Source organism: Labrus mixtus, chromosome 17 (genome assembly GCF_963584025.1).
Source record: "Labrus mixtus chromosome 17, fLabMix1.1, whole genome shotgun sequence".
Classification (NCBI taxonomy): Eukaryota; Metazoa; Chordata; class Actinopteri; order Labriformes; family Labridae; genus Labrus; species Labrus mixtus.
In genome coordinates this window covers 11,836,150-11,862,301 of record NC_083628.1, presented here as the reverse complement: position 1 = coordinate 11,862,301, position 26,152 = coordinate 11,836,150, and the positions used below count along the sequence as shown (strand labels likewise).

General features: G+C 41.5%; 1 protein-coding gene and 1 long non-coding RNA gene across 3 annotated transcripts in view; one reads left to right on the top strand and one right to left on the bottom strand.

The window, feature by feature from the left end:
* Window positions 1-2,377, bottom strand: part of LOC132992548 (uncharacterized) — a 42,724-nt gene extending 40,347 nt beyond the window's left edge. The window contains exon 1 of the long non-coding RNA XR_009676345.1: window positions 2,250-2,377. This is a non-coding gene — a long non-coding RNA (uncharacterized LOC132992548). The remainder of the gene's footprint in view (window positions 1-2,249) is intronic.
* A 13,436-nt stretch (window positions 2,378-15,813) lies between these two features.
* tbx3a (T-box transcription factor 3a) lies at window positions 15,814-24,834 on the top strand. 2 transcript variants are annotated; one of them, XM_061061029.1, is made up of 7 exons: window positions 15,814-16,929; window positions 18,157-18,424; window positions 18,940-19,086; window positions 20,175-20,251; window positions 20,797-20,954; window positions 21,414-22,057; window positions 23,008-24,834. In XM_061061029.1, exons 1-7 carry the CDS (start codon window positions 16,538-16,540, stop codon window positions 23,440-23,442), a joined length of 2,121 nt encoding a protein of 706 aa, XP_060917012.1. In that variant the 5' UTR covers window positions 15,814-16,537; the 3' UTR covers window positions 23,443-24,834. The 2 variants fall into 2 exon arrangements, with proteins under 2 accessions (XP_060917012.1, XP_060917011.1); XM_061061028.1 differs by having other exon boundaries at window positions 15,815-16,929; window positions 18,157-18,439.
* The last annotated feature ends 1,318 nt before the right edge of the window (window positions 24,835-26,152 follow it).

Here is a 26,152-nt window from a genome sequence, read left to right as displayed (position 1 = left end):
ATTTTAACAAAATAAGAAATAAACAATAAAAGTATTCCTCAAGGTAACAATAAAAATTAGCCTTTTGTGATATCTTTCCCGATTAATAGTTTTTATGTATTTCTAAATTTGGACTAAGTGACTGAAAAAAAAAGGTTCCCACTTCCAACAATTTTGAACCACCTAATATCAACTGTAACACCTCTGACCGCAGCATTGGCTGTGTGATCTCTCTCCAGCTGTCATCTGTGACACACAAACTGTGACTGAGCTGAGGTAATGATAACCACAGTTGCACGTTTAGTATGGTATTTAAGCAGCTTAATGCCCTGTTTGTTTTCCTACGTGCTCTCCCAGTGGTGCTCTCAATCCAACCAGAGTGTGTTGAGTGCTGTGATCGGTGTGTGTGTGTGTGTGTGTGTGTGTGTGTGTGTGTGTGTGTGTGTGTGTGTGTGTGTGTGTGTGTGTGTGTGTGTGTGTGTGTGTGTGTGTGTGCGTGCGTGCTCTGAGACACTCCCTCTCTTATAAGCTGGGCAGGTCTTTCGTTGAGTCTGTCACTCACTTTCCCCTCACTCGCTCTTTTTTCTTCCTCTTTTTACTTCCCCTCTTAATGTCTGCTTGTTTCCTCCTCCTCCTCCTCCTCCTCCTCCTCCTCCTCCTCCTCCTCCTCCTCCTCCTCCTTTCTTCTTCTGCTTCGTCTCTCCTCCCACAGGGGCTGTGTGCATTCCTGCCAGGAGGGGCGGAGGTGTCTGTGATCCGGGGCTCGATAAGGACCAGGCCTCCCCTCCCCGCCCCTCCCCTCCCTGGGAAAATGGGTGCACCCTCCTCCCTGGCAGGGCACCTATATACTCCCCCTTTGAGTTTGCTGCCAGCCATGGCAGCAGAGACTTAGCATGATTTGTTTGTCTGCTGCTGCATGTTTGCAACAAACCCCCCTAGCGCCAACTCCCATTAACTGCTGCCTTAGAGCCAGAGGAGAGGTCTGGTTAGTGGGTACAGATCTGGAGTCAGGAGGCGGGTAGGGGGGAGTGCATGGAGCGGTGTTAAAGATGGGGAGGTGGGTGGAGAAATCGGGGTTAAAATGAGTTTAGAATATGAGCCACAGACTGGAACAACAAGTTTTTAAAAAATTGTCACTTTTGGCTGGATAAGAGACAAGCACACATAAAACTATTCATCCAATCACAAAGTTTGCATTAACAAAGACTGATTTTCTTCCTTTTCTTTCTCTTTTTTTTTGTAATTGGTCCGCTTCCTGGTGGAGCGGTGGACAGCAGGCACAGCAGCAGCTCGGCCCAGTCGGCCCATTGATCTTTCATCAGCCCATAGAGTTAAAGTTGAAGGCACGAGGGGAGAGGCTGGAGAGAGGCGGCCCACTCTTTTTTATGGCAGCCCGCTGGAGCCTGCCGAGGATTGTTCCCTGCTTCCTCAGATTGTTTTTCATTTAGCCAGGGTGCAGCGCTGTGCCGCTCTGAGGAGGTGAGGTGAAGTGTTGCAGACATTTAGAGGAGCACGTAACAGCCACAGTCTGGGTAGGTGGATACAATGGTATACTGGGGTTATTTGCTGAACAGTTTTTGGTGTGTGAAGGTGTGTGTGTGTGGGGGGGGGGGGGGGGGGGGGGAATCAAAAGTTCTAGAATTAAGAAGGGTTTCGTGCCAGTTGAACTCCAGCTTTTAAAATAACCTTTCTAAAAATTTCCATCCAGCTTGAAAAGAGTTTCAAGGTGTTTATCAAACTTTAAGTCAGGGATTGTTGACACAACTGTCCCTTTTTTTTTATGAAAGTGTGTGTGCAGTTTAGGGGGGTTTGGCTGTTCTTTTTAGTGTATCGCTACACTCTCTTAATTTCAGTTAGAAAGCACAAATAAAGTAAACTATAGGCCATGTGACTAGAAAGGTTTTAGTGTCAGTTCAAGTGTAGCTAATGGGTATTTTTTTTACAATTTCTATTCAGCTAATGAAGAGTAATAGATGGTTTAAATTGAGTTTGAAAAAAGATAATTTAAGGGTTGTTCATAAAGTACTTGGCATTCTTTTTCAAAGAGAGCATGCTGAAGAAATCGTCTTTCCTTGCCTTAAAACTGGAATTAAACTCACATGACAAACAGCAGCGCCACTAATTCAGTGGAAGAGATACATTAGACTGCTGCACTTGCTAATATTTCTCCCCGGACTCCCACACTATTAATCAAAACCGATTTACATTAAGAAAAAAAGCAGCAAGAGCTCTTAACGCAAATCAAATTTCACTTAAGGGGCTCAAATTACCGTCATCAATTTGCATGGAAGCCGTGGTAGTGGTCAAGACATCCTCGTGTGATCCAATCAGAAGGTCTGATTAGTGTGTGGGTGTGTTCCTTTGTATCCCCAACAGTGCTCCATTGATCCGGGCTCCAGGACAGAGCTGCAGCAGGCCCTGAACTTGGTCATCTCACTGATATGTGATATTAGGATTCTTCTTGGAGGCTACTCCACTGGGACCTGGAAGGAGAGAGAAAGAGAGAGGAGAGAAAAAAAAAACAGACTTCAGATCAGAAGATCAATTTTCACTGGACTTTCTAAATATTTCATGTAAGGAGTCGTGCAGCAGACACACCAAAGGGCTATAACTATGTCCAGTCTCTCACAAGCATCTGCAAAATCTTAAAAAACACAATTACAGGCCACACTAGAATACGGGTTTGTAGAAAAAATATATATTTTGACGTCTGTATGATTCCAAAACCCCAAAATGAGAGAATCATATTGGCCTAAAGTACACCGATAGTAAAGCCCACCAACCTTTATTCCCCAATCTCAACAAAAGCCAAAATTATGGTCATAACATTTACAAAAACTTCAAATTCATTGTAAAACTACAGTCCAAAATGAAGAGGTAACAGTTTGTTTTAGCGGACAAGAACATTTCTGTGAGAAGATGTTGCACAGACACACACGGCCATTTCACCCACAGGGGAATCATGTCTGGAACATGTTTTTTGTCCGAGGGAACATGTGGTCGATGTAAGGCTGTGATATCGACTCAGGCTCAGTCTAAGAAGTGGACATGTAGGACAACAAGCTAAGAAAGCTTGTTTCTCTACCCACTACAGATACCTTTTTTAAATGTGTCAAGTTATTTGTATATTTTATGTTTTCTTTTCATGTGTCCTTTGTCATTTAATCCCCACTAAATACACTAAAGCGTCATTCTGAAATTACGCCTGGTGTAAAATGGACAGTGAATATGTCCGGAGCATCACCAGTGACGGTGCACTAACCCACACCTGACCCCTAAACCTACACCCACAGAAAGGATGTTGTTTCAGCGACTCTCTTCAAATACTTTCCTCTCAGCTCAGAGAGACATCAGTGAAACCAGAGCCCGTCAGCCTCTGTATTTGTTTATTAAGTATGCTCTCGGACTGGCTTACTCCCAGGACGGCTGTAACTGAGAGATTTGTTCATGTCGGCATCAGGGCAGGCTATCAGTGGTGAATTATTTATTGAAAAAAAAATCTCCCCTTGCTTGACGGATGAAGGAATATGTAGGGTTGCTCACTGACTATGCCAAGATGAAAACACGGTTAACCGATGCACCCTGACAGTGGGGGACAAAACCGTCTTTTTGGAAGATAACGTAAAAATAATTGATCATGGAAGAGAAGTTGAAGAAATATGATAAACATGACCTGCAGGAAAACAGTATAGGCAAGGCTTCTGCTGTGATGCACCAGTTGTAACAACAAAATCTTAATGTTCAAGCATTGATATTATTTTCTGTAGTGTAGCTGGGAAGCACACACATGCCTACCTTAAAATGTATATTTACTATGTTTGTACGGTCAGAAATGTCAGGGATTGCACAGAAGCAGCGGTTGCAAGGATTAGCTGATACCACGGGACCTCCAACTCTTGTTTTGTGCAGTAAAAATATGAAGAGAAAAGAATAAAAATGTTACGAGTAACTTGAATTCAGACTACTACAGTTACCATGGATATCCCTCCCTGCCAGTTTAAAATCACAAATGATTTGTCCATGTCAGAATAAATCACATTTGGTCAATTTTCTCTGCCTCCGCTTTATTATGTTGCTTTTCCAGTCTGCAGCAGTGAAAGAAAGAGAGACAGGCAGAAGGGGCCTGGCTATTGTCATTCAATAGCCAGGCCATTTTGGAAAATCAGCGCTCTCGATTGGCTCCTGCTGCCTTCCTCTATGTATTCCCTTATGTCTGCACTGGATGGAAGGCTTCCTTTTATAATTTCCAAACCCCCCCCCCCCCCTTCAGAATAACGTAGACATGTCAGGGGCTGAGCTCAATGACTGAACGAGTCAATGATGCAAATAAAAAACAATGAGGGATGGACTGTTTGGATTTGTTCATTAACTTACATGGAATCTGCAGCAACAGGATGCATCTATAGTGATGAATCTATTTCACTTGTTTTGAAAATTGTAAAAATAAAAATAAAAGGTTAGGCTCTTTCAGGATGATTTACAGCTGGGAACATCTATATATTGGTGTTTAAGCTAAAAGCTGCTCCATTAGCAGAAGGAACTAATAATTGTGATCTATGCCTGCTCACTCAGCAAACAATCAATCATGTGTATTTAGTGTGTCCAAACGGGGATTTTGCAAAGGATTTAAAGACAAATCACAGCATGTTGTCCAAAAGATATGGACGTGCACCTTTTTAAGCAAGACTTTAGACATGATATGTAGAACATGCTGTTTTGTGGGGTTCAATGCTGGGTTTGACGGCATAGGGGGGCTGTTGCTAACTGCAGATCTCATTTGGACACTCGCACATCGTCACACAAAGAGCCAGTTAAAAGGGGGCCTGTGACACAATTTTTTGTCTTGGCCCATATTTCAAGAATAACTATGAGCCATCAGTGAGTCGGCATCCTCATGAAACAAAACACACCGGGGTACAGAGAAAAAGAGTGCGTTGCACGATAGATTGGCAGAACCAAACAAGCAGAACGAGCCAGAAAACTCTGTGAAATCTCCAGCATAATCACTGAGAGAATGAGCTGCATTCGAAGACTTTGAGAAATCTCCTTTTCAACAGTCAACCTCACTGGCCACATGTGTGCACTTTAAAGGACTTTCACTCCAGTTTTGCATTTAAAACTTAGTTACACAAATGGACAAACATGCAAAAAAATAACAAAAACGGTAGAAAATATAAATTAGAATAATATTTATATAGACAGTGTATTGTTTATTGTGGACAGTATACTACAGTGCAAAGGAAGCTGAAATACATATATTATAGGATATGTAATAGGTGGCTTTACACTAAATACAGGAGGTAGATTGTTTTTCATTCAATATATGTAGTAATTTTATAAACTAGATTGATGTGCAGAAATCTCCACATTATAATTATATTGTCATAGCAAGGGAGTATATTCTCATCAATAGGGCATGAAATCTGCAGGACAACTTGTTTGTTTCCAGGCAAACAAAGTGACCACTGAAGTCCTGTGCCAAGGTCTGTGAGTGTGAATGTAAATTGTGTATGAATGCGAGTGTGTGTGTGTGTGTGTGTGTGTGTGTGTGTGTGTGTGTGTGTGTGTGTGTGTGTGTGTGTGTGTGTGCGCGCGCGCGCGCGAGAGAGAGAGAGGGAGAGAGAGAGAGAGACAGACAGACAGAGACAGATTCAGAGAGAGAGGGGGAGAGAACAAGAGAAAGAAATGGAAGACAAATATGTGTGCTTGTTTAGAAAGAATAAAGGAGCTGTGGTTATTTTCTATCTTTGTGTGTGTGTGTGTGTCCTTGATTCTGAGAAGGATTATAAGGTTTTGCCCTAATGCAAATTTTAACCAGAATTCTCTGATTTATTCATATTTAATTGTGTGTCTTACTTCTCATTCTTCTTATCACTCGTTCTCACACTAAGGCAAGGAATTTATATATTGAATTTTCACAGTTATTCTAATACAGCTACAGGCAGGGGGTACTGTATTATTCTATCTTATATAATAAACCCGACACAAACAAAAATGTAACCTGTTTCCCATCAATAACTTGTTACCTGCATGTGAAGAACCTTCATGTGATGTGCCACATGTGACGACATGACAGAGATCGCCGGAGGACACAGAACTCAAAATCCAGATCTGTATGCTGATTAGCACAAAGCAATGCACTAATGCTGACACTGTGTGCACTCCAATGTGATAAATTGATTTCACCATGTTAGGAGCAGACCTGTACACGCGATTATCTGCTGGGAAATGAGAGAAATCATAGTGTAAGGATACTTCAACATGTTGTAACAGCAATGCTTTAGTGTGTAATCCTGAAGGCGGACAAGAATTAGGAGAGGGATCACTACAATAAAAGGTCAAATATGGTTCAAAATAAGTTGTGCTTGTAGGTCATGTGTAGACATCAGATGTGTTTAAGTGAGGTATTGTTTTAATGAAGCTTTTTAAATTATACAGGTTTTGTAATCAAGCTGTCCTGTCTCGTGTTTAAAAAGGTTTTAATGAGAAATGTAAGACTCCATCTGATAACAAATGTCCCTCTTCTGCCTCCCTAGAGTCTCCATACCTACAGCAGCCATGACATCAAACGCTTGTGAGTATTTACACGAGCTGGAAGTGTTAAGAGAAGTTGGTGTTTAAAAAAAAGAAAAAAAAAGGATGACCAAGCAGGGCTGCAACACGTGGCTGCGTCTTTGCCTTCGGCGCGCAGTTTGTGCGCCAGGCGCCGAGCAGAATAATCTGTTTACAGTGTGCGCGTTGATGGTCATTTTTTATGATGTTGTTTAATCCACAGTGGATGAGGATGAGGGGGGGTCGGGCTGCCTAGCAGAAAAAAGTCCAGACAAGCTGGCTCCAGCGGCCATCTCTGTAGGCTATAGGCTTCTCTATTTGAGCAGAGAGACAGGTGTAAATCTCTCCCTGCGATCTTTACTCTGCACTCTGTGCGACACTCACCTGGAGGTAAATAAATGGTTTATGGCCGAGTAAATGAACCACTTCTCTAGGGTCGTGCGCGGAAAGAAAACAGCCCCGGGGTATTGTTGCAATAGCCATGCACTAAGTTGAAGCCTTAATGTATAGATTTCGGGCGGTTTAAAGTTCAGAAAAAAAAGAAAAACCTTTGATTTTATTCTGTGTAACAAATATAAAATGTTTGATCACATTATTCAAAATGGGAAAACGCGAATTCATTTTTGTATTAGCAGTTAAAGACACTAGAGAATTAGAGACTGTTTTTAAACTAAAGACAGCAAACCCACTCTTCCACTCCGGTTAGAAATAATCTTCGATAAAGCTTTTAAAGATGTTTACTTTGATACTGATAAAATATTTGGGTGCACCGTAGCCTATTACCTGGATGAGTTGTTTGGGTGTATATATTTGTGTGAATACGCGCGCGCAATTCCATTCAAGATGGTTTTTGATACCAAAACAGGGGCTCAATAATCCAGGATCATATTGCTACATTTATCACCCCACGTCACGCAAAGAGTGTGTGCGTTTTTTCTGTATATGAATGAATGTGTGTCTGTGCGTGTGTGTATGTGTTTGCAGTGAGAGAGCAAAAAGAGAGAGAGGGATGGGGGTGGGGGGAGGTGTGTGGGGGGGCCATTATACTAAAGTTCTGCAAAGTAGGTCTGTGCCACTCCTGATTAGGGATTGTTCCCAAAAGATGGTTGCAGACATGAGATAATGAGGTCCTGTGATAACGCGGGTCTCCTTTAAGTTTTTCCCATGAATCGAGACTGTCGCCAGTCCACAAAACGACACTGTGCATCGGCACCACGCTACTCACTTCTCATTTGGCGAGCACAAAAGCTGATCCAGCCCAAATCCGCACTAACAAACCAGGGCCCGGGAGCAAATCATATAATGTTCAATCGCGTTCACTTCGCCACTAATTAACTGGAATCCCACCTTATTCTTAAATACAGTGACCAATTAAAGCTCCATGTATGCCAAAGGTCCCCGGGGCCACCGTCGGTCGCCAGGAGCATTTGTGAAGGTCTGCGGCTTCACTATAGGCAATGGATCTTATTAGGTGGATGACCCCGACGAGGAAAGGTTACAGACTTTTTCACAGCCCTCGGTTGGAAAACTAAGATGTTTCCTAATCGGATTTTAATTGGTTGGTTGGTGCTTGTGTCCTATTGGTGTATACAGTGGGTGTTAGGATTTCAGCGCGGATCCACAAAAATGGTCTGATGTAGTGAAAAAACAGAAGTATATTTTAAAATATTATTTATCAATACATAGGCGTGTGAGCTCTTATTGATGGAAACTCAACAGGTGTTAACTTTTATTCTAGATTTTTCGTGTTGAAAAGGGCTCTCTGGTGCCCATTCAAATTTTAAAATACACTCACATAAAGTTACAAAGGTGGCCATAACATCAGTGCGCATCGTTTCAAGCCCACTGAACGGGCCACAGTCGTATTTTTCCAACGTTAAACGTAATGCAACAGTTGCCCAGATTCAGCCTCTCCCGTGCTTATTCTAAGTCACTGTAAAATCCTTTACGTGATCCAAGCAGGTTCAGCTCACGTTCAAATACCCCTCTCTCATTACCCCCAAAAAACGTCTTTATGCAAAACATGTGTAGGAGCTTCAATAAATGAAAGCACAGACTCCTAACCGCATCCTATACTTATTTCGAAGTTTCATGTGGTTTTCGTGTATTGTCTAACTCGGTAAATACGGCCATGCAGGCTCATATTTCAAATGTCACAAGTCCTCTGACGACTTTTGAACATGAAAAAGCAGCCAAGGCAAACAGCTAGTAAAAAATAAAAAATAAAGGCGAAAAAGTGACTCTGAAACTGTTCAACTTGAGTCATATTTAGGCCTAACTCATAATAGATCTAAAGAAAGAACTACTTTTTATTCTGCATTGGCGGATGTAGCTCAGTGTGGACTTTTTAAAACGAGAACCTGACAGTTTTATATCAAACATAATAGACTATTAGGCTAACTGATATAGCCTACAGGAGGCTTTTCAATCCACATAACCCGTGTAAACCAGCAGCACGCGCCCATATCAGTGTGCACAAAGCCAGATAAACCTGTTGACGCACAGCATCAGTGACAACAATATGCGCAAAGAGACAACTTAATCTGTTTGCAGTGCAAACACACAGGATATTATTTTACACACATTATTAAAATGAGACTTCTCAAATTGTGTGTGTAATCCAGGAGTGAGAAATTGAAGGATTAAAAAGGAACTATCTGAAGACTTTGAGTTTGAAATAAAATCCCTACTTATCTTTGACAAAATGAGCTTAATGAAAACATTTTGTTTTCCTTAATAAATTGTTAAAAAAATATATATATATATATGAATAGAGACGAGGCATTGACATCGTTTATTAAATTGTTTAAAAATCTTTTTATTTAGGTAAAGAAAACAATTCTCAAAACTAAGCGCAAGACTCCATAGGCTACCTAAAGGAATTTTTACGCACACATTTACAAGGCTCTATACAGTGAACAGAGAGATCCATCCATCGCCCACAGCATGTGGGAGATTCAATTGACCGCACTCAACTTTGCCGCCGCTTGAGCTCGCCGCATACACTTCGAATTGTTGTTCTCGCTACTGACAAAACCGTTAATTCACCCAGAAACGGGAGGTCAAGTTTCAGCAGGAGCAGAAGGGGGGGAAAGTAGCCGACAAACTCACAGAAAACGTTTGCGTCAGACCTCATAAACAAAGAGCCCTGTAGACTTACACTATATGAATAACATTATGAACATTTGCTTTTCTTTTAGACACTCAACAAATAAAAGCAACAGGTGTCAAAGTTTGAGTTTTAAAGAAGAACCGGTTGAGATTGTAATGCATGTTTGTCATGAAATACATACTTTTAAAAAGGAGGATCTGACAAAATGAAAAAAAATGAAAATCCAATTTTTTTGAAGAACTCATTTTTGACACAATCAAACAATTGTTTAACCTTAAAAACTAGAGTCCCTGTTGCCTTATCAAATAAAGCTGTATTTTTATGTAATCAGTCAGATAACCTGCAAACTGAGTTTTACATGTTAAGTAGAAATTAAGAAAAAAAAGTCTTCATTCTTTTCTCTTAGAAACTGCAATCCATTTTTAGCTTTTTATTTTTTTTTAAAGGTGCCAAAATATGTTTTAAAAAAGTGCTTGCCGCATAATCTACTGTGTTTCTTTAGCTGCTACTTTAGAACAACAAACTGAAGTGGGACGGGGTGCATGCAGTGAAATCCGCAGTGAAAAGCCGGGATTATGGGCTCAGGCCTGAACACAGCACCTGGAGGGAGTGGCAGCAGAATTCTTCCAGAAATAACCTCCCCAAAAAAAAAAATCATTTCAGCAGGTCTGCAGGAAGGTTCAACAGGCAAAAAAAAAAAAAAAAAAAAAAACAGATATCCTGAAGCATAAATCCAAGAAGATCTGACTTTACCTGGAGGGGAACTGACACCTTTGTGAGTTTTTTACAAGGTCATTTTGGGATGAGGTATACTGCTGTTTATGTAGCAGAATTCCTTTAGAAGCTGCCTTAAAGCCACAGTCTCAGCTTATCATGTGGTATAGCCTATATGTAAGCATAACCTTTTTATTTCCTATTGAATGCCTATCATAGTACTTATGATGGATTTACTTTAAAGATTGCACTTGATCCATTTACCAAAATCGCCATTCTCTATTACAAAATGTCTGATTGTAGGGCAGAAAAGACATAAAAGACATGTATTCAACCATCCCATCAGTGGAAATCACCGCTGGTTTCTTTTACCCGGCCTTTCAGATTGCATGCCACTTGCTTTTCCGCCTATGGTTTTCCATTTCAAAGCCCTATGTCTCCATGTAAATACCAAAACACAGTAATCCAATCTGACCCCATTGCAAATTTTCCAGAAACTATAGGGGGGTAGAGGGGTTGACATGAGCCACACACTTATCCCACTTAACCTCCAGAGAGAGAAGCCACCCTATAACCCTTTAGCCCAAGATTCCCTCGCTTTGAGGAATGTGCTTCTTTATACTGCTCTGCTCTTAAAAGCTCTGGGTCTTGAGGTTCGACTCAATGGCAAAAAAAAAAAAAAAAAAACTTTAGAACTTTCGTGAGAGTGTAAACTCAAAGCAGCACGACACTGGTGCCAACGGTGGCAGGGATAAATAGACAGCAGATACCCACATTAAGGACAGCACCCTTCCCACTGCAAACTGCGAATCCAAATACTTTTTGATTCATAGCCTCTAACTGAAGCCTCTCATGAACAGAACGGGAACATATTTACATTGTGCTAACTTGATGACAAATAACCTGAGGATTGCTCTGCTTCCCATTTACAATTGTTTGTTTTTATAGCATGCACATTTCTCAGGGATGGAAATATATAATAGGAAAGATGCTTATCTGTGACGTTGGCTAGCAGTGGCACGTAAAGGCAAGCAGAAGACTTTTGACACATGGTCTACATGTGAGGCGTTTAGCATCTTGATCACACAGCTTGCAGCTTGCAGAGGGAACGCCTGGTGGCTGTTTATGGGTCTGAGCAGACAAATCCTCTGCATTATGCTCTACAGGTGATGCATGCCACTGGACTGGTTTGTTCTAACATAGCTCTGAACAGTTCTTCCTCTATTGTACAGCAACAGGTGATAATGAGCAAAGCTTGTTTTACGTGAAAAGGAACCATTAAGCAAGTGTTTGGTGGGTTTACTGCCAGATAACGTAATGCAATCTTATTTAGTATCAATAATTAACTTCATATGGGTTTTCAGCTACAGCTTAGTCCACCTCCTAATGTTGATCATTTTAAATATAGTTCAAGTTTTTAGTATGAATTCAGAACACTGACATTGACTAACTGGTTCCAAATCAATCTGTGAGTAAATCCGATTGTTCTTTAAAACGAATGAAGGCTGCTGTTTAAAGACTTTCAGCATTACAATTTTCCTCATTCAGAATAAGGATACCATGCTAAACATGAAACCTTTTTTTCACGTTGTATCGCCCTTTTCTTTACCAAACATGCAGAATTGGGTATAAAAAATTGTCCCCTCTAAAAACGTTGCCCAGAAAATTAAAAACATCCCTCTTCTCTCTCTTCCACTTGATATGGTTTACATGAAAGTACCCAGTGATACTTAACCACATAAATAATGAAGTTTAATTCTCGCTAGAGTATGAACTTCATGCAGGAAGTACCATACATTTACTATTTTAATTTATGAAGCCATTAATAATGTTTTTCTTTGCCAAAATAGAGATTTTTAAACCCAGAAGGGTGCACACAAATGCATCACAATTTTGGAAATAAAGTGTTTGACGCTCTGACTTTCCTCGGGGAGGAACCCCATGCAACAAAGCTTGTCCTTAACAACATGGTATAAACTTAAAGCTCAGGAGCCTGAGTCGCTCTCGATGAACAACCCTTCAACTCACCCTGCGATTTTCCGTGTCAACCTGTAGTCAATGCTCTGCCATCAATAAGTACATCCCCTAATTAACTAAAATTGTTTTTCATCAATAGCTATAGCAGAAATTGATGAGAGCAAGGGTTGACTTGACTAAAAATGCCAGACGGAGACAATCCATCGACAGGTAAGTTGTTTATCATTCCTCGTGCCAATTGACTAAAACATGCGTCTGATTCGACAAAGTGCATTTTCCAATCTGCAACCTTTTTTTTGGTGCAATATTCCCTCAGTGGATCACAGCTCTACCTAAACATTTGGAGGTAAATGGTTTGCATTTAGAAAGTCATTATGATGTCAATTGAACATCTCCCCCTCCACTTTGTGTCAGGATGTCTTATAATGAAGTTTGGAGTCATTATGTTAGTTGAATATACTAATCTTGTGATGTTTCCTTTCCCCTATCACCTTGTGTTAGGCTTGATGACTCTCAGCAAAGACAATCTAGTCCATTCAGGAGCGGTGCCACCAAGTCTGTCCTCGCTTATCATTAACAATCTGCAAATAAACAGGACAGCATACATTACATCACTTGCAGCTCCATGATCAATTCCAGGAATGTCTTTGAAGCTTTGCTTAATGAACCTACACAGTATAGCTGTTGTGTGTGTGTGTGTGTAGTGCAGTCAGGGCTGTGAGGCTTCATAACCCATGACCTTAATGCAGTTTTTCCTTATTGATAATATTGGGAGGGTAGTAGAGGGGGTAACAGGAATATTCAATAAGAACACATATAATTCAATAAGTTGCAGCTGAAATTAAATGCTGCAGAAGCATGTGAAAGGAACTACATTTCTGTAAAGCACATTCTTCAAGGCTAATTCTTGTGCACTAAATGCATGATTCTTAACATATCAGGCAAGTTTAAATTGACCCCCCCCCCCCCCCCCTCCCCCCATAGCCACATGGAGTGAGATATTTTAGAGCCTTTCCTGTCAACTACATTTGATTTTGATACCTCTGAAAAGGGGGGGGGGGGGGGGGGGGGGGGGGGGGAAGAAGCGCTGACAAAGTTCTCTTCATCAATCAGCAATGTCAGCTCAGACCTATTTACAGCCTACTGCAGTCCCTGAGAGCCCTAACCCTGTAAAAGTTTATATAGTGTATTGACCATTCTTCTACTTGCTTAGCTAATGAAGCCAGCTTGGCCGCAGAGACCGAAAAAGGGCTGCAGCCGCAGTGTCAACACTGCTTCCTATTTGATGACACCTTCCACTAAATTGCAATGTGCTGCTAATGAGGGTGAGCGTTTAAAGAAGAGAAAGAAGCTGCAGTAATTGACACAGGGTTGACCTCAGTTGCACAGAGAGTAGCTTGGAAGGCCCCATATGGGCTGCAGAAAAGAAGCATGTTAAATTGGCAGCTAAAGGCTTAGCTTGTGAATTTAGCTTTTGCAGCTAAGTGAGATTTAATGCCATCAGATGCTGCTGTAGCTTTTAAACAGCACTGAAATTCGTTTCCCCCCCCCCCCCCCCCCCAGTAAATCAACACCACACACATGAATACACAGGTGTTAGTGGTTCATCTTGCCAAATGTACACTGAGGAGGGCAATGTGACATGTATAACTCACATCATCACAGGCAACAATTAAGCTGCAAAGAACAAAACATGCCTACAGCAGAGGCTCCACACTAATACTTGCATGCATGAGCAGTGCTGAATGGAAACTCAGTTCGCTTTCAAAAGAGCTCCCAATATGAGCCCTGAGGCATTTACAGACTATCTCCAGACCAACTAAACAAAACGCTTCAAACCAACATCTATTGCGCTGCATGTAATAAATGAATGAATAAGTAAATAAATATAACTAATGAAAAAATATTGACCTGAGCACATTCTATAGGCTTCTTTTGTGAGACTTCGCCCAATGGTCCCCCCTCAAGGACTTTGAGAACCACCACCACAGCTTCAGTCCCCGTGTGGATCCACAGGAGACAGACAATTGACTGATAATTGATGGTCAATGTTTATCCAAGGTGGCTGAGTGGCCACGGCTCTCTCGTTTACTCGTGAATTTGTGGTTAAATAGCATTTTAGTGAGCACTAACGTGGCGTTAGTTAGGGATGCACAGTTCTTCGGACGTTTTGTAATAAGACAATATTATTGCACCCAAAAGTGAGCTCCTGCTGAGGTGTAATTTGGTGGTTCAGTTTTGTATAAAACCTATAAGCTTTATTTATACCTGCGGCTTAAGCGGAGCAAAAAGAAGACCAGGACTATGCGGGCTTCAGTGTTATAACTGATGAAGAAACTGTTATTAGAACTGTGCTATAGTGGACAGAATTGAAATATTTTCGTATGATTAAATTAAAAGATGGTCTCGTATTTTAATAAGACCTATTTTGTGCGAAAGTCACTTTGCAAAATGCGCGTAAGATTCAACTCCTGAAATCATTGTGCCCGGAAAGCGTTCTAAATGTACCAACAGAATTGACTGGAATCACTCTGAGAGGATGTATCATTGATGATACACAATCACCAGTGAACACATCCTCTCATACTCTGCGATTCTGCTTGCATATACGGTTAGACTCACTGTAGCCCAGCTTAAGTTTCAAAATGTTGCTCCAAGTCCAAAGGGAAAATATCATCTTCTCCACATTGCACAGATTCTTAACTGATTTCAATCACAATGACTCAAATACAAATTTAGCCTGGAGAGAAAAAAAATGGGAGCTAATAACAGTGTCCCTAATAATGGAATAAAATGTTACAACAAACATAATAAAACAAATACTACAAATATGAAATTCAATACACCAATGTAAATATTGAATGTTGTTATAAACTATTATTTGGCATTCATGCGTCAGTTATTGACATTACATGAACTTATGATCGCGCGCCTCATCCCGTCACCAGCTATGATCTCAAATGAGGATGTTACAGGAAATGCCGGCTGCTTTTCGGTGCTGTTAAATCTCCGGACATTTAGTGGAGCGTAAAAATGAAATCGTTTAATCATGACATAAACACATCTGTGAATTAATATAATTTCTGCAAGCGACTTTAAAAGAAAAGGAAAAGTGCTTCGCTACAGGACAGAGAAGCGAGTCGACAGCGGAAAACAACATCTCGCCCACAGAGCGTGCCGGCTCCCCGGCTCCGCTTGTCCGCTCTCTTCCCCTCCTCCTGCAGCTCTCGCAGAGCGACCGATAGCGCAACTTTTCTAACGATGTTGGCATATTCACACAACACCGTCCACAGAAGGGTGGTGTTTCACGGCAAAGCCCTTTTCAGTTTCCAAACACCTTTTTATAAGTCTGAAGTCTGTCCCCTCCACCCGACCTGTTAAAACCACGCCTACGCAGCCACACAATTGGTCCGAAAGCGTCAAAGAGCCAATCAAACGGAGCGCTGCTACTCGTAACATGCAACACATCCATACAGTATGAAGCCCTATGGGCCACAGAGGCGCTAGCAAAATCACGGAGCTGGGACCTTACCACCTCTCTCTCTCTCTCTCTCTTTCTCTGGCCGTCAGCGGACTCCTTTCTCTGCACACGTCTTTCCCTGAAATGTGTGTGTGCACGACAGAGAGAGCAGGAATAAAGTGTGTGTGTGCGTGTGAGGGTGCATGTCCGGAGCAAGTAAAGGCAGGGGGATTATTCGGCGCTATCGAAATATTTCAACACGTCGCCCTCGCTGCAGGACTGAAGCCAATAAGAAGGAACGCATTTTAACAGGAATGCCGATATTGTAAACAGCAGCAGAAGAGAAAGAATGCGCCGCAGTCAATTAAGTGACTCACCCGAGTTGCTTTAATTCGACTAATGTCCGCGAGCCAGCGAGACGCAGAGAGGTGTCCGATGCGCGTCAGTCTCTGAAGTAAATCGCTCTCGCAGCACTTGTGAAGAATCATGGAGAACTTTTTTGACATTTCTCTTTGCTGACTTTTGATACAAATTCAACAAACGACTGTAAAGATTTCCCACAGCTTGTGAAAATACTTGGAATCTTATTTCAGCAGCTTTAAGGAGGAATTTCCAAAGCGTTTCAACTTTGTTTTTCCTCTTTTTTTTTTTATTGTTTGCTCCTTTTGAGCGCAGACTTCTCTGACGCTAGAAACACTCTCTCCAAATCAAACCAGTCGCCTCCATTCGTATCCAGCTCTTGGATGAACTTCCTGATGAGAGATCCAGTCATACAGGGATCAAGTATGGCATATCATCCGTTTATACCTCACCGGGGTCCGGAATTTGCCATGAGTGCAATGCTGGGGCACCAGCCTCCGTTCTTCCCGGCCCTGGCTCTGCCTCACGGCGGTTCGCTCTCTCTGCCGGGCGCGCTGGGGAAGCCGATCATGGACCAGCTGATGGGAGCCACGGAGACCGGCCTCCACTTCTCCTCGCTGGGGCACCAGGCTGCTGCCGCCCACCTCAGGCCTCTGAAGACCTTGGAGCCTGAGGAGGAGGTGGAGGACGACCCCAAAGTTCACCTGGAAGCCAAGGAGCTCTGGGAACTGTTCCACAAGAGGGGCACTGAGATGGTGATCACCAAATCCGGAAGGTAATATTTATTTTTATTTGTTCTTATCTAGAAATCTTTATAGCCTATACGATAATATAATATAGCCTAATACGCCTAGGAAGGTTGTCCGTATTTATATCTTTTTAGGAGGGAAATTATTGTTATACTGTGAAAAATATAGACTATAGGCTACTTTACATAGGCCTATGCTACTTGAGTTTTTATATTTCCTTTGGATATTGTTTGAAATCCACGCATCACCTTTAAATATTTTCATTTGTTTAGTTGTGTCAATTAAAAAGACATTGCAGCATGTGTGTCATTCAGTTATCATAAAGATTTGATCCTAATTACGGGTCAATATATTTTCACTACACAGCAAAAAAAAACTGACACTTCAAAAAAATCTATAGATAGATTTCGCTGAGATTTTTTTTTTTTAGCTTAATAAAAACAGAAAAATTCAGAAAGGCCTGCAAATCATGTGAGTTCATATATCATGTAACCGTCCAGCCAGCGCTGAACAAGTTATCAAATATGTCTTTTAAATGTGACATTATAGGCCATTAGTTATAACACTATTTCTGGAAAAATAAATAAAAACAAGAAAAAGAAAAAAAAAACAGAGTTTATGTGCTGGGATATAAAAATCAAGCAGGTAGTAGCAAACAGTGGTCTACATGTAGCCTATATATACATTCCCGGATATAAAATGAGGCTGTGTTATAATCCTATTGTTAGTTTTCACGCCCGGTTTGTCAAAACGTTGCATTGACGGATTACTTCATTGATATGTCAGTTTTGAATGTGTGGAGCTCTGACTAAATTATTCCCGTCATCATCACAGTGACAGTAGGCTACACAAAGATGGCTGCTGTGTGTGTGTGCGTGTGTGTGTGTGTGTGTGTGTGTGTGTGTGTGTGTGTGTGTCAGTGTGTGAGTGTGTGTGTCTTCTAAAGGCATTAAAAATAAATACACAATGCAAACAGCGTTTACGTGATGTCTTAGGCCTGATGTGGAATTAAATATGCAGAGAATAGGCTACATGTTATTTTGTTAATAGACTAATACATTTTCAAGAGTAGGCCAATACTACCTCCCCATAACTACTGGAACACTACTCTTAGTATTAAAGAAATGGGCCTACATTAAGGCTACATTTATTAGGCCTAGCTGCTGTTTTTTGCATTCGTGAACCTAACTATTAACATCATGGTTTTCTCTGAAACTTTGCCAGTGCTCACTATTTGTTTTCCTTTCTCGCAGACGGATGTTCCCCCCCTTTAAAGTAAGGTGCACCGGTCTGGACAAAAAGGCCAAATACATTCTCTTGATGGATATTGTTGCAGCCGACGACTGCAGGTACAAGTTCCACAACTCGCGCTGGATGGTGGCCGGGAAGGCCGACCCCGAAATGCCAAAGAGGATGTACATTCACCCGGACAGTCCGGCTACCGGCGAACAGTGGATGTCAAAAGTCGTCAATTTCCATAAACTCAAGCTGACGAACAACATCTCCGACAAGCATGGATTTGTAAGTTCAACTAATGTATGTCAATTTTCCTATTTACCAAAATACCCTTTTAGTTAGCCAAATGTCTCGCTAATTTGATGTTTTTATTTGTATTTATTTTTAATCCAATCACATAAGATTTAGGAATTATTTGTGTGCACGTGACCTAGATAGCACTTGATTCAAAAATTACAGAATTTGTAAATGTTATTATCTGGCGATAATCCCGACTAAATGCTTAATGTGTAGGCTTTTTATTAGCCTATCACTAAGCAGTACCATTTGGTAACCTATTTATCTTTGTTTGACAAACCTTTTGTATTGAAATTAGTTTTACTGTTGTTGTTTTTGTTATTTTAATGTCTACAAAACAGCACTATGCACACACTCTTATTCATTCTAATTGAGAAGCCTAACATGTGATTTGAATAAATAGCAATTACAAAAAAAAAAACTCAATGACTATTCTGTAACCACGACCGCAAGTGAATCACCAAGAGAGCACTAATCTGCTTTTTTCTGTGACTGTGTTGCAGACCATACTAAACTCCATGCACAAATATCAGCCTCGCTTTCACATCGTGAGGGCCAACGATATCCTCAAACTCCCCTACAGCACCTTCAGGACTTACGTTTTCCCTGAAACGGATTTCATAGCCGTGACTGCTTATCAGAATGACAAGGTAAGACCAATTCCTGCTCGTGGCTTTAGCGCTATGTCCTGCACAGTTTCTCAAATAAAAGCTCGATCGTCCCCCTTACCCTGCCTGGCGCGCTTTGCTCCCCTTGTCCCTCACGCTCTGCACCATTTTGTTGTCATAAAATATGAAGGACGTCATATTTGTTTGAGCCTGAGAGAGCTGTCGGGGGGGGGGGGACACCAGAGAGGGGGGGAAATTGATGCAATATTCAACCGGCTTGTGGTAGTAAAGAAATAATTCTGAGGAATGTTACTCCGTTTGTCTTCCTTACATTTAATCACGTGAAAAGGATTTGGCAAAGACCCAGACTCTCTCTCTCTCTTTCTCTCTCTCTCTCTCTCTCTTCCTTTTCTCTGCATGTGTGTGTGTGTATTAGTGTGTGTTTGTGTGTATGTGAAAGGATTGGGGGTTGAGAAATGAGGAAAAGAAGAGGGGTAACACATGGGGGAAATGAAAGGGAGGGGGGTGCGTTCTGTGTGAGGCTGTTCGGCATATAAACATTTAGTTGTATGTAAGAAATAAAAAATAATGGAAATCGTCTCCTAAACTCTTTGATTTTGTTGGGAGACGCTGGCATCCGCATCCACACACACACTCCCACACACTCACACACACACACACACACACACACACACACACACACACACACACACACACACACACACACACACACACACACACACACACACACACACCCTCCCCTTGTGTGCGGTTGTAACGCTGCTTCAGATTTAGAGGAAGTGGTTTGGGAGTGAAGTTTTGAAAAGTTTACACTTATCTGCAGCATATTTCAACTTGGCAAAACGGACCAATATGAGGACTCGTGCGCTATTTGTGCGCACATGTGTGCTCACGTGTTTTGTTTTATGTCTTTTTTTTGGCCTGTAAAACCAAAATCATGTTGTTACTCTAGCAGTTTTGGCCTGTTGGGAGAGTAATCTCCACGTATTGTAAACTTGCAACAACAAAAAAAATTGCCGCATCTTTCAGTCTTTAAAAGCACGCCAGGATTGTGATGGGAACATTACATTTCAATCACTTTAATTAACACTTAATTGCAATTATTTCAGATAACACAGCTGAAAATTGACCACAATCCATTCGCCAAAGGATTCCGTGACACTGGCAATGGGAGACGGGAAAAGAGGTAAGGCAGAAGGAGAAAGTGTGTTGTGACAACAGGTAGAAAATAATCTCAGATTTAACACATAGAGTCAAGCTGTGATCTCAGTGGATTAATTCCGCGTCAAAGCTTCCACAAGAACCCGCAGGGAGTCTGGATCATCACAGTTTCTGATCACATAGCTTAATAGGCTAGAGATCACAATTATCCATTAGTCTTAAGGAACGGATACTGAAACGTTGTGGCTTTTAATGACGTTTTAATTCATATTTTCTTCTGAATTATTATTGTTTTTTATTCCTATTTATTCTAAATTTTAGAAAAAAATTGACATTTTTAAATTTATTTAAAATAGGCAGGACTCTTAAAGCAACAGCCCTAAAATGTATTTTGTGTTCTCATCTACCGCATAGGTGTGTAACTATTATAATCTGCTTCACTAAACCCTCATCATGTCTGGTGTCAACTCTGCATAATCTTCCACCCTGCTGATGGTGCTGCTGATACCGTTTCTGATCTGAAATCTGTGATTTACACCCACACTAACCGTGCATACGCTTTACGCACAGGAAACAGCTGGCTCTGCAGTCCATTCGTTCATACGAGGAGCAGCAGAAAAAGGAGAACGGCGCTTCAGACGACTCCTCTGGAGAGCAGGCTCCCTTTAAGTGCTTCGGCCAGGCCTCGTCCCCTGCCGTGTCTACTGTGGGCCCCCCACACCTTAAAGGTAGGTCGAGGGACCCCACAGTCAGTCACACATGCGCCGATCACAAGTGGTGTGGAAAGTCGTAAAATACCCACAGTGACAAGAGTTTGTACAGTGTACAGAACAAGAGACGTAAAGTAGTTACGGTTAAAGTTTTTGTTTGAAATGTTGGCTGATCGCTCACATCTGAACACTGGACATGGGGAATGATTGATTGCTCAGTCCTCTGCATTAAAATTAAACTGTGACAACATGAATATGCTCATTGCTTGATGAGACATTTGTTTACTTGCTGCACATTATTTACGATAAATATCCAAAGAAAGATTGGAACATCTGTTCTACATTCTGTTGATATAGGCCTATATCACTTTCCTGCAGGTCTCTGTATAATTCTTACTGCAAATTTGCTCATATAGACAGTGATTTGCAGGATTCACCAATGTGCAAAAAAATTGATTTTTCTACTCTGATGTTTAGATTTCTGTGACAGCGACGAGGACAGCGACGATGAGAGCAAAGATGGACAACTCAAAGATGGTCCGGACTCCAGCAAGATTTCCACGACCACGGAAGACGGGAAGGACCACGAGGCGAGCCCAGTTAAGGGGCATGCCTTCGGCAACAGTGACAGTACCAGCAGGAGCAGGGACAGCAGCGCGAGGACTGAGAAAAGCCAGGCGGACTCGCGGCAGAGCCCCATTACGCTCATCTCAAGCACCACGCGCTCTGGAGATGAGCTGAAGAGCCCGAGCCTGGAGCAGCCCAAAGCGGACGATTGCAGGCCGATAAGCAAAGACAGTTTCATTCCTTTATCTGTGCAGACTGAAAGCGCGCACATAGGCCACGGACACTTGCATAATTTTGGATTTCCAACGGGCCTCACAGGACAGCAGTTTTTCAATCACCTTGGGGGCGCGCACCCGTTTCTCTTGCACCCAAGTCAGTTCAACATGGGAGGTGCGTTCTCAAACATGGCTGCGGGCATGGGGCCACTACTGGCAGCTGTTTCCACGGGAGGGGTGAGCACCATGGACACGACCAGCATGGCATCATCCCCGCAAAGCTTGGCGGGAGCGCCGGGCCTGCCCTTTCATCTGCAGCAACATGTCTTGGCATCACAGGTAAAACCTGTTTTCTTTGGCCTACACGCTCCTTGAGTAAAGCACATGTTGGGTTTTACATTTCAGCAGACTGTGGGCCTTAGAGGCCTGCGTGCTTCATTTAATGTGTCAACAAATGTAATTATCTTAAATGCTGTCATCATCTTATCTCTGTATGAGATTTTCTGTGAGAAAGAGGGTGAGATTGTCTGAGTGCAAGTTTTTGCTCGTGCGCTGTGAGACGCGCGTTTGTTTACTTTGGTCTAGTGCCGAATAGGCTAAAACTCAAAGTAGACTTGTGCAATTGTATTTTGTCTGACTCTGCTATTGGGCAAAGTTTAATATCCTCTCTTATTTCTCTATTATTGTTGTTGTATGTGCTAGCTTAACTAGCATGAATCAGGAGAGACAGAGACCGCCATGCTGCAGTTTCAGGAGTTGAACAATATCTTGATGATAACTCCTTTAATCTGTGACATGATACCGTTTGCAGATTATTTTTTAATTGCTTTATAAATTCTTGAACAAGCACAAGACTCTTTCTACCTGCGATATGATAGAGCTTGAATGCTAAATATTCTTAGACTAGAATCCTGTATGAAGCAAAGCACTGAATGCAACATGCAACAGATTGATTCTGTATTGCATTAAAATCAGATTTGTCATGTCCAAAAGCCAAGCGTCAGACATGGCCCTAAACTTTGAAACCAGGCATAACTAACGCCTTCAAAGGTGAATAGATTATTTAAGATAAGGACACCAAACGAACTTAGTTGAAAGTGATTAGAAATTTGAGTCATGTTTACATGTTTTTATATCGACAATATGCACCAGTCTAATACAAAAAAAAGAAAAATGTTTATCACCATGCACTACCTCCTTTATTGCAATGTTTTGTCCCTTTTTTTTGTAAACAAAAGTGTTTGACAGCAGCTTTGTGGCTCACACTTAGTTTCTCCATTCCTCCGCAGGGCCTTGCCATGTCTCCGTTCGGCAGTCTGTTCCCCTACCCTTACACGTACATGGCAGCAGCTGCAGCCGCTTCCTCCGCAGCCTCCTCTTCGGTGCACCGGCACCCCTTCCTTAACGCAGTGCGACCCCGACTCAGGTACAGCCCTTACTCCCTCCCCATGACGGTACCGGACAGCACCCTGCTCACCATGGTCGGCAGTGGGGTTGATCTAAAGGGGGACGGAATAGTCCCCGCGAGCCCCGTGTCCGGTGTCACCCTGGATTCCACGTCGGAGGTGACCAGTCACTCGTCGACTATTTCCTCCGGCTCCCTTTCATTGTCCCCAAAAACTTGCACCACGGAGAAGGACGCCGCCAACGAGCTGCAGAGCATACAACGCCTGGTCAGTGGACTGGACTCGAACCAGGACAGGCCACGGAGCGGGTCCCCCTAGGCTTTTCTTCTTTTTTTTTCTTTCCTTTTTTTTTTTGTGAACGCACCACCTTCTTGTTTCGTTGTTGTCATGAAAAGTGAAAAGTGTTGACGGTGATGAAGACAAACATTAGGAGGACTCCCTCGTAGATTCATGCAGCTTTTAAAGAGGAAAAAAAATAGAAAAAGATGAACTGTTCGACGTTTTAGTTTCTGAAATGCACTTTGGTTAATACACATCTGATATGTATATTTTTTATTTGATTTTGTTAAATTAAACAACACTTTTATCCTGTCATTTGAATACCGTACAAGTATTGAAACTAAAAAGTTGGCATGGGTGTGACTTAAGAGATTTTTAGGAGAAGTTGCTGCTGTGTCCTATCTCCTAAAACTTTCATTGTACATGGGGAGAAATGTGGTTTAATATGCACTCTAAATTAATAGGACTTCTTTGAATTCACTACCATTGAACCTACCTTGGAAAGACTGCTGTATTTTGTTAACTCATTCTTTGATTGGCCAAAAGATGCATGCCCCCTAAAACCCCAACGAATGTTGTTTTATCACTAAAAACTGACACGAAAAGTATGAAAAATATTCTCTCTTTTCCTTTAAAAATTTTTCTCCTTTACGTTTAAAAAGTTCTTAACATGAACATGTTTTACTTCATGCCTTTTTCAAATCAGAATATAGGCCTGGTGCTGCGTTAAAAAAGAAAGAAACTTTGGCCCAAGCATGCGCAATTCAGCCCAAATGTCCAGCAGGCAAAGGGAAGCAGAAATTTAAATACTGGAAATAATGAATGGTAGTATTGAATAAAAGGTGTACATAGGGATATATACAATATTTATGTAATTATTTCATATTGTAATTGCGTGTAAATACAACGGAGTAGTTTGTTTTTAGGGATTTGTTCTAATTTATTGTCGATATACCTGTGTAAAGATAGTTTGTGGGATATTATCCTTTTGTTGCCATCTACATTACCCCCCACCCCCCTCCCCCACCCCTAAAATATGGACTTTATTCCTCCACCCAAATATCCACTGAGCTAGTTATTCACACTCATGTGCCATTGTATTTTTTTATTTTCATTGTCCCCGTGTGAAGTGCTACTGTTTCAAAACGAATGACAAAGCGACAACGCACTGCACCAATGGCTTGAGATTTTTTTTTTTTTTTTTTTTTTTGGACAAAAGAAAACAGAAGTGTTGTTTAAGTGTGAAAAAAAGTGGACTTTTTTTTTCTGTTAAAATATTTTCGCGTTAAAGTGCCGCATTATCGAAAAGATGAAGGTTTCTTTTTTTTTGTTTTCCTTAAGTTGTCAATGAGTTCTGTTGTATTGGAGTTATGTCTAGTTTACGACATCGACATCGTGTTCTTGAAAGTTTCAATAAAATATTTAAATGCCGATTTTGTAGTGTGTCTCCCTCGCTTCTCTAAATAATGAAAATGAATGACAAAAAAATACCTTTGATAGTTTAATTGGTCTAGCTGATACAAGACATGTAGGGAACGAGGCTTCCTGAGATCCTGCAGTAGGCCTAATTGCTGTTTTTTTTAGTAAGGAGGACTCTTAACACTACGTAAAATGGGGATATATCTGCTTTGAAAGAGTGCCTTTAAGATAAATCAGGTCAAAGCAAAGACCCCCGAAGACGCTCTGAGCTCCAAAGATCATACCTGGGATTCCTACCTGGACAAGAGGCTGTGCACTGTAATTGAGTGTTTTATTGGTGTCATTGTCGTAACCTGCAAAGTTGAACAAAAATATTGTTTTTATTTGTACAGGCTACCGCCTTATCACAACTAAAGGTAGCCCAATGACACACTAGAGGGGGCCGACACCATACTATACAATACAATTAGTATTATTAACAGAAAGCCATGAATCCACCATATACAAACAATAGAAACAACTTCATCTGAACAGGAAGAAACCTGGAACAGAATCAGACATGATGATGGAAGCTATATAGTGTAAGTTGAAGTTGATTATGGTGGGGGGGAATATTAAAAATGTTTTCTGATGTTTCTTCAAATAAGGAAGATGGGCACACATGAATCCGAACAATATTTCCTCTGAAGTCTGTTTTGTTTTTTGTTTTTTTGTTTTTTTCATCACAAAGACCAAACCGTAATTTGAGGTCAACCTAAAGTGATAGCTCCAAAGTTCCCTGAAAGCATCACCGCACTATGTGTTGAAAGTTTGTTGAAACTCCTGAAGGAGGCCAGCATCGCCTACTGAAGAAGTGTCACACAGGCCAGAGGTAAACCTGCTAAGATAATGAAATCCTCCTGATTACCCTCTCTATTGCACCTCCAGTCACGAGTTTATCAACTCCATATCTTTATTTGTATATCGTCGGGTTAATGTGTAGCAGGCCTGGCGCTGGGGAATAGGTGTAAACATGATACTAGCTGTCTCAATTGGCCTCTCTTATTGCTCACCTGGCGCCTTCGATGGCCGTATCTTCCATTTTATTGCACGGAAGGCGACAATGCGTCTGTAATCAAAGCAAGAGACGACGCCCCCAAGCGGCAACAGGGCAGCTTCAATATCAGCAACAGAGCAAAACAAACCGAAGACAAATGCTGAGTGACATCACACTCAGAGTTGGCTACACATATGGGCTCTCTGATCTGCTCACACATTACGAAAATCTCTGCATTATGTGGTACTCTAAAGCTAATAAATGCTCGTGTATAGGCTAATTATTGTTCCACAA

What these genes read in the sequence shown, in the direction of transcription:
- tbx3a (XM_061061028.1), top strand. Translation starts at nt 16,538, where the DNA reads ATGAACTTCCTGATGAGAGATCCAGTCATACAGGGATCAAGTATGGCA. An exon ending in CTGCTTATCAGAATGACAAG is followed by an intron (nt 19,087 to 20,174) that starts GTAAGACCAATT and finishes CAATTATTTCAG; the next exon opens with ATAACACAGCTGAAAATTGA. An exon ending in GGGCCCCCCACACCTTAAAG is followed by an intron (nt 20,955 to 21,413) that starts GTAGGTCGAGGG and finishes TCTGATGTTTAG; the next exon opens with ATTTCTGTGACAGCGACGAG.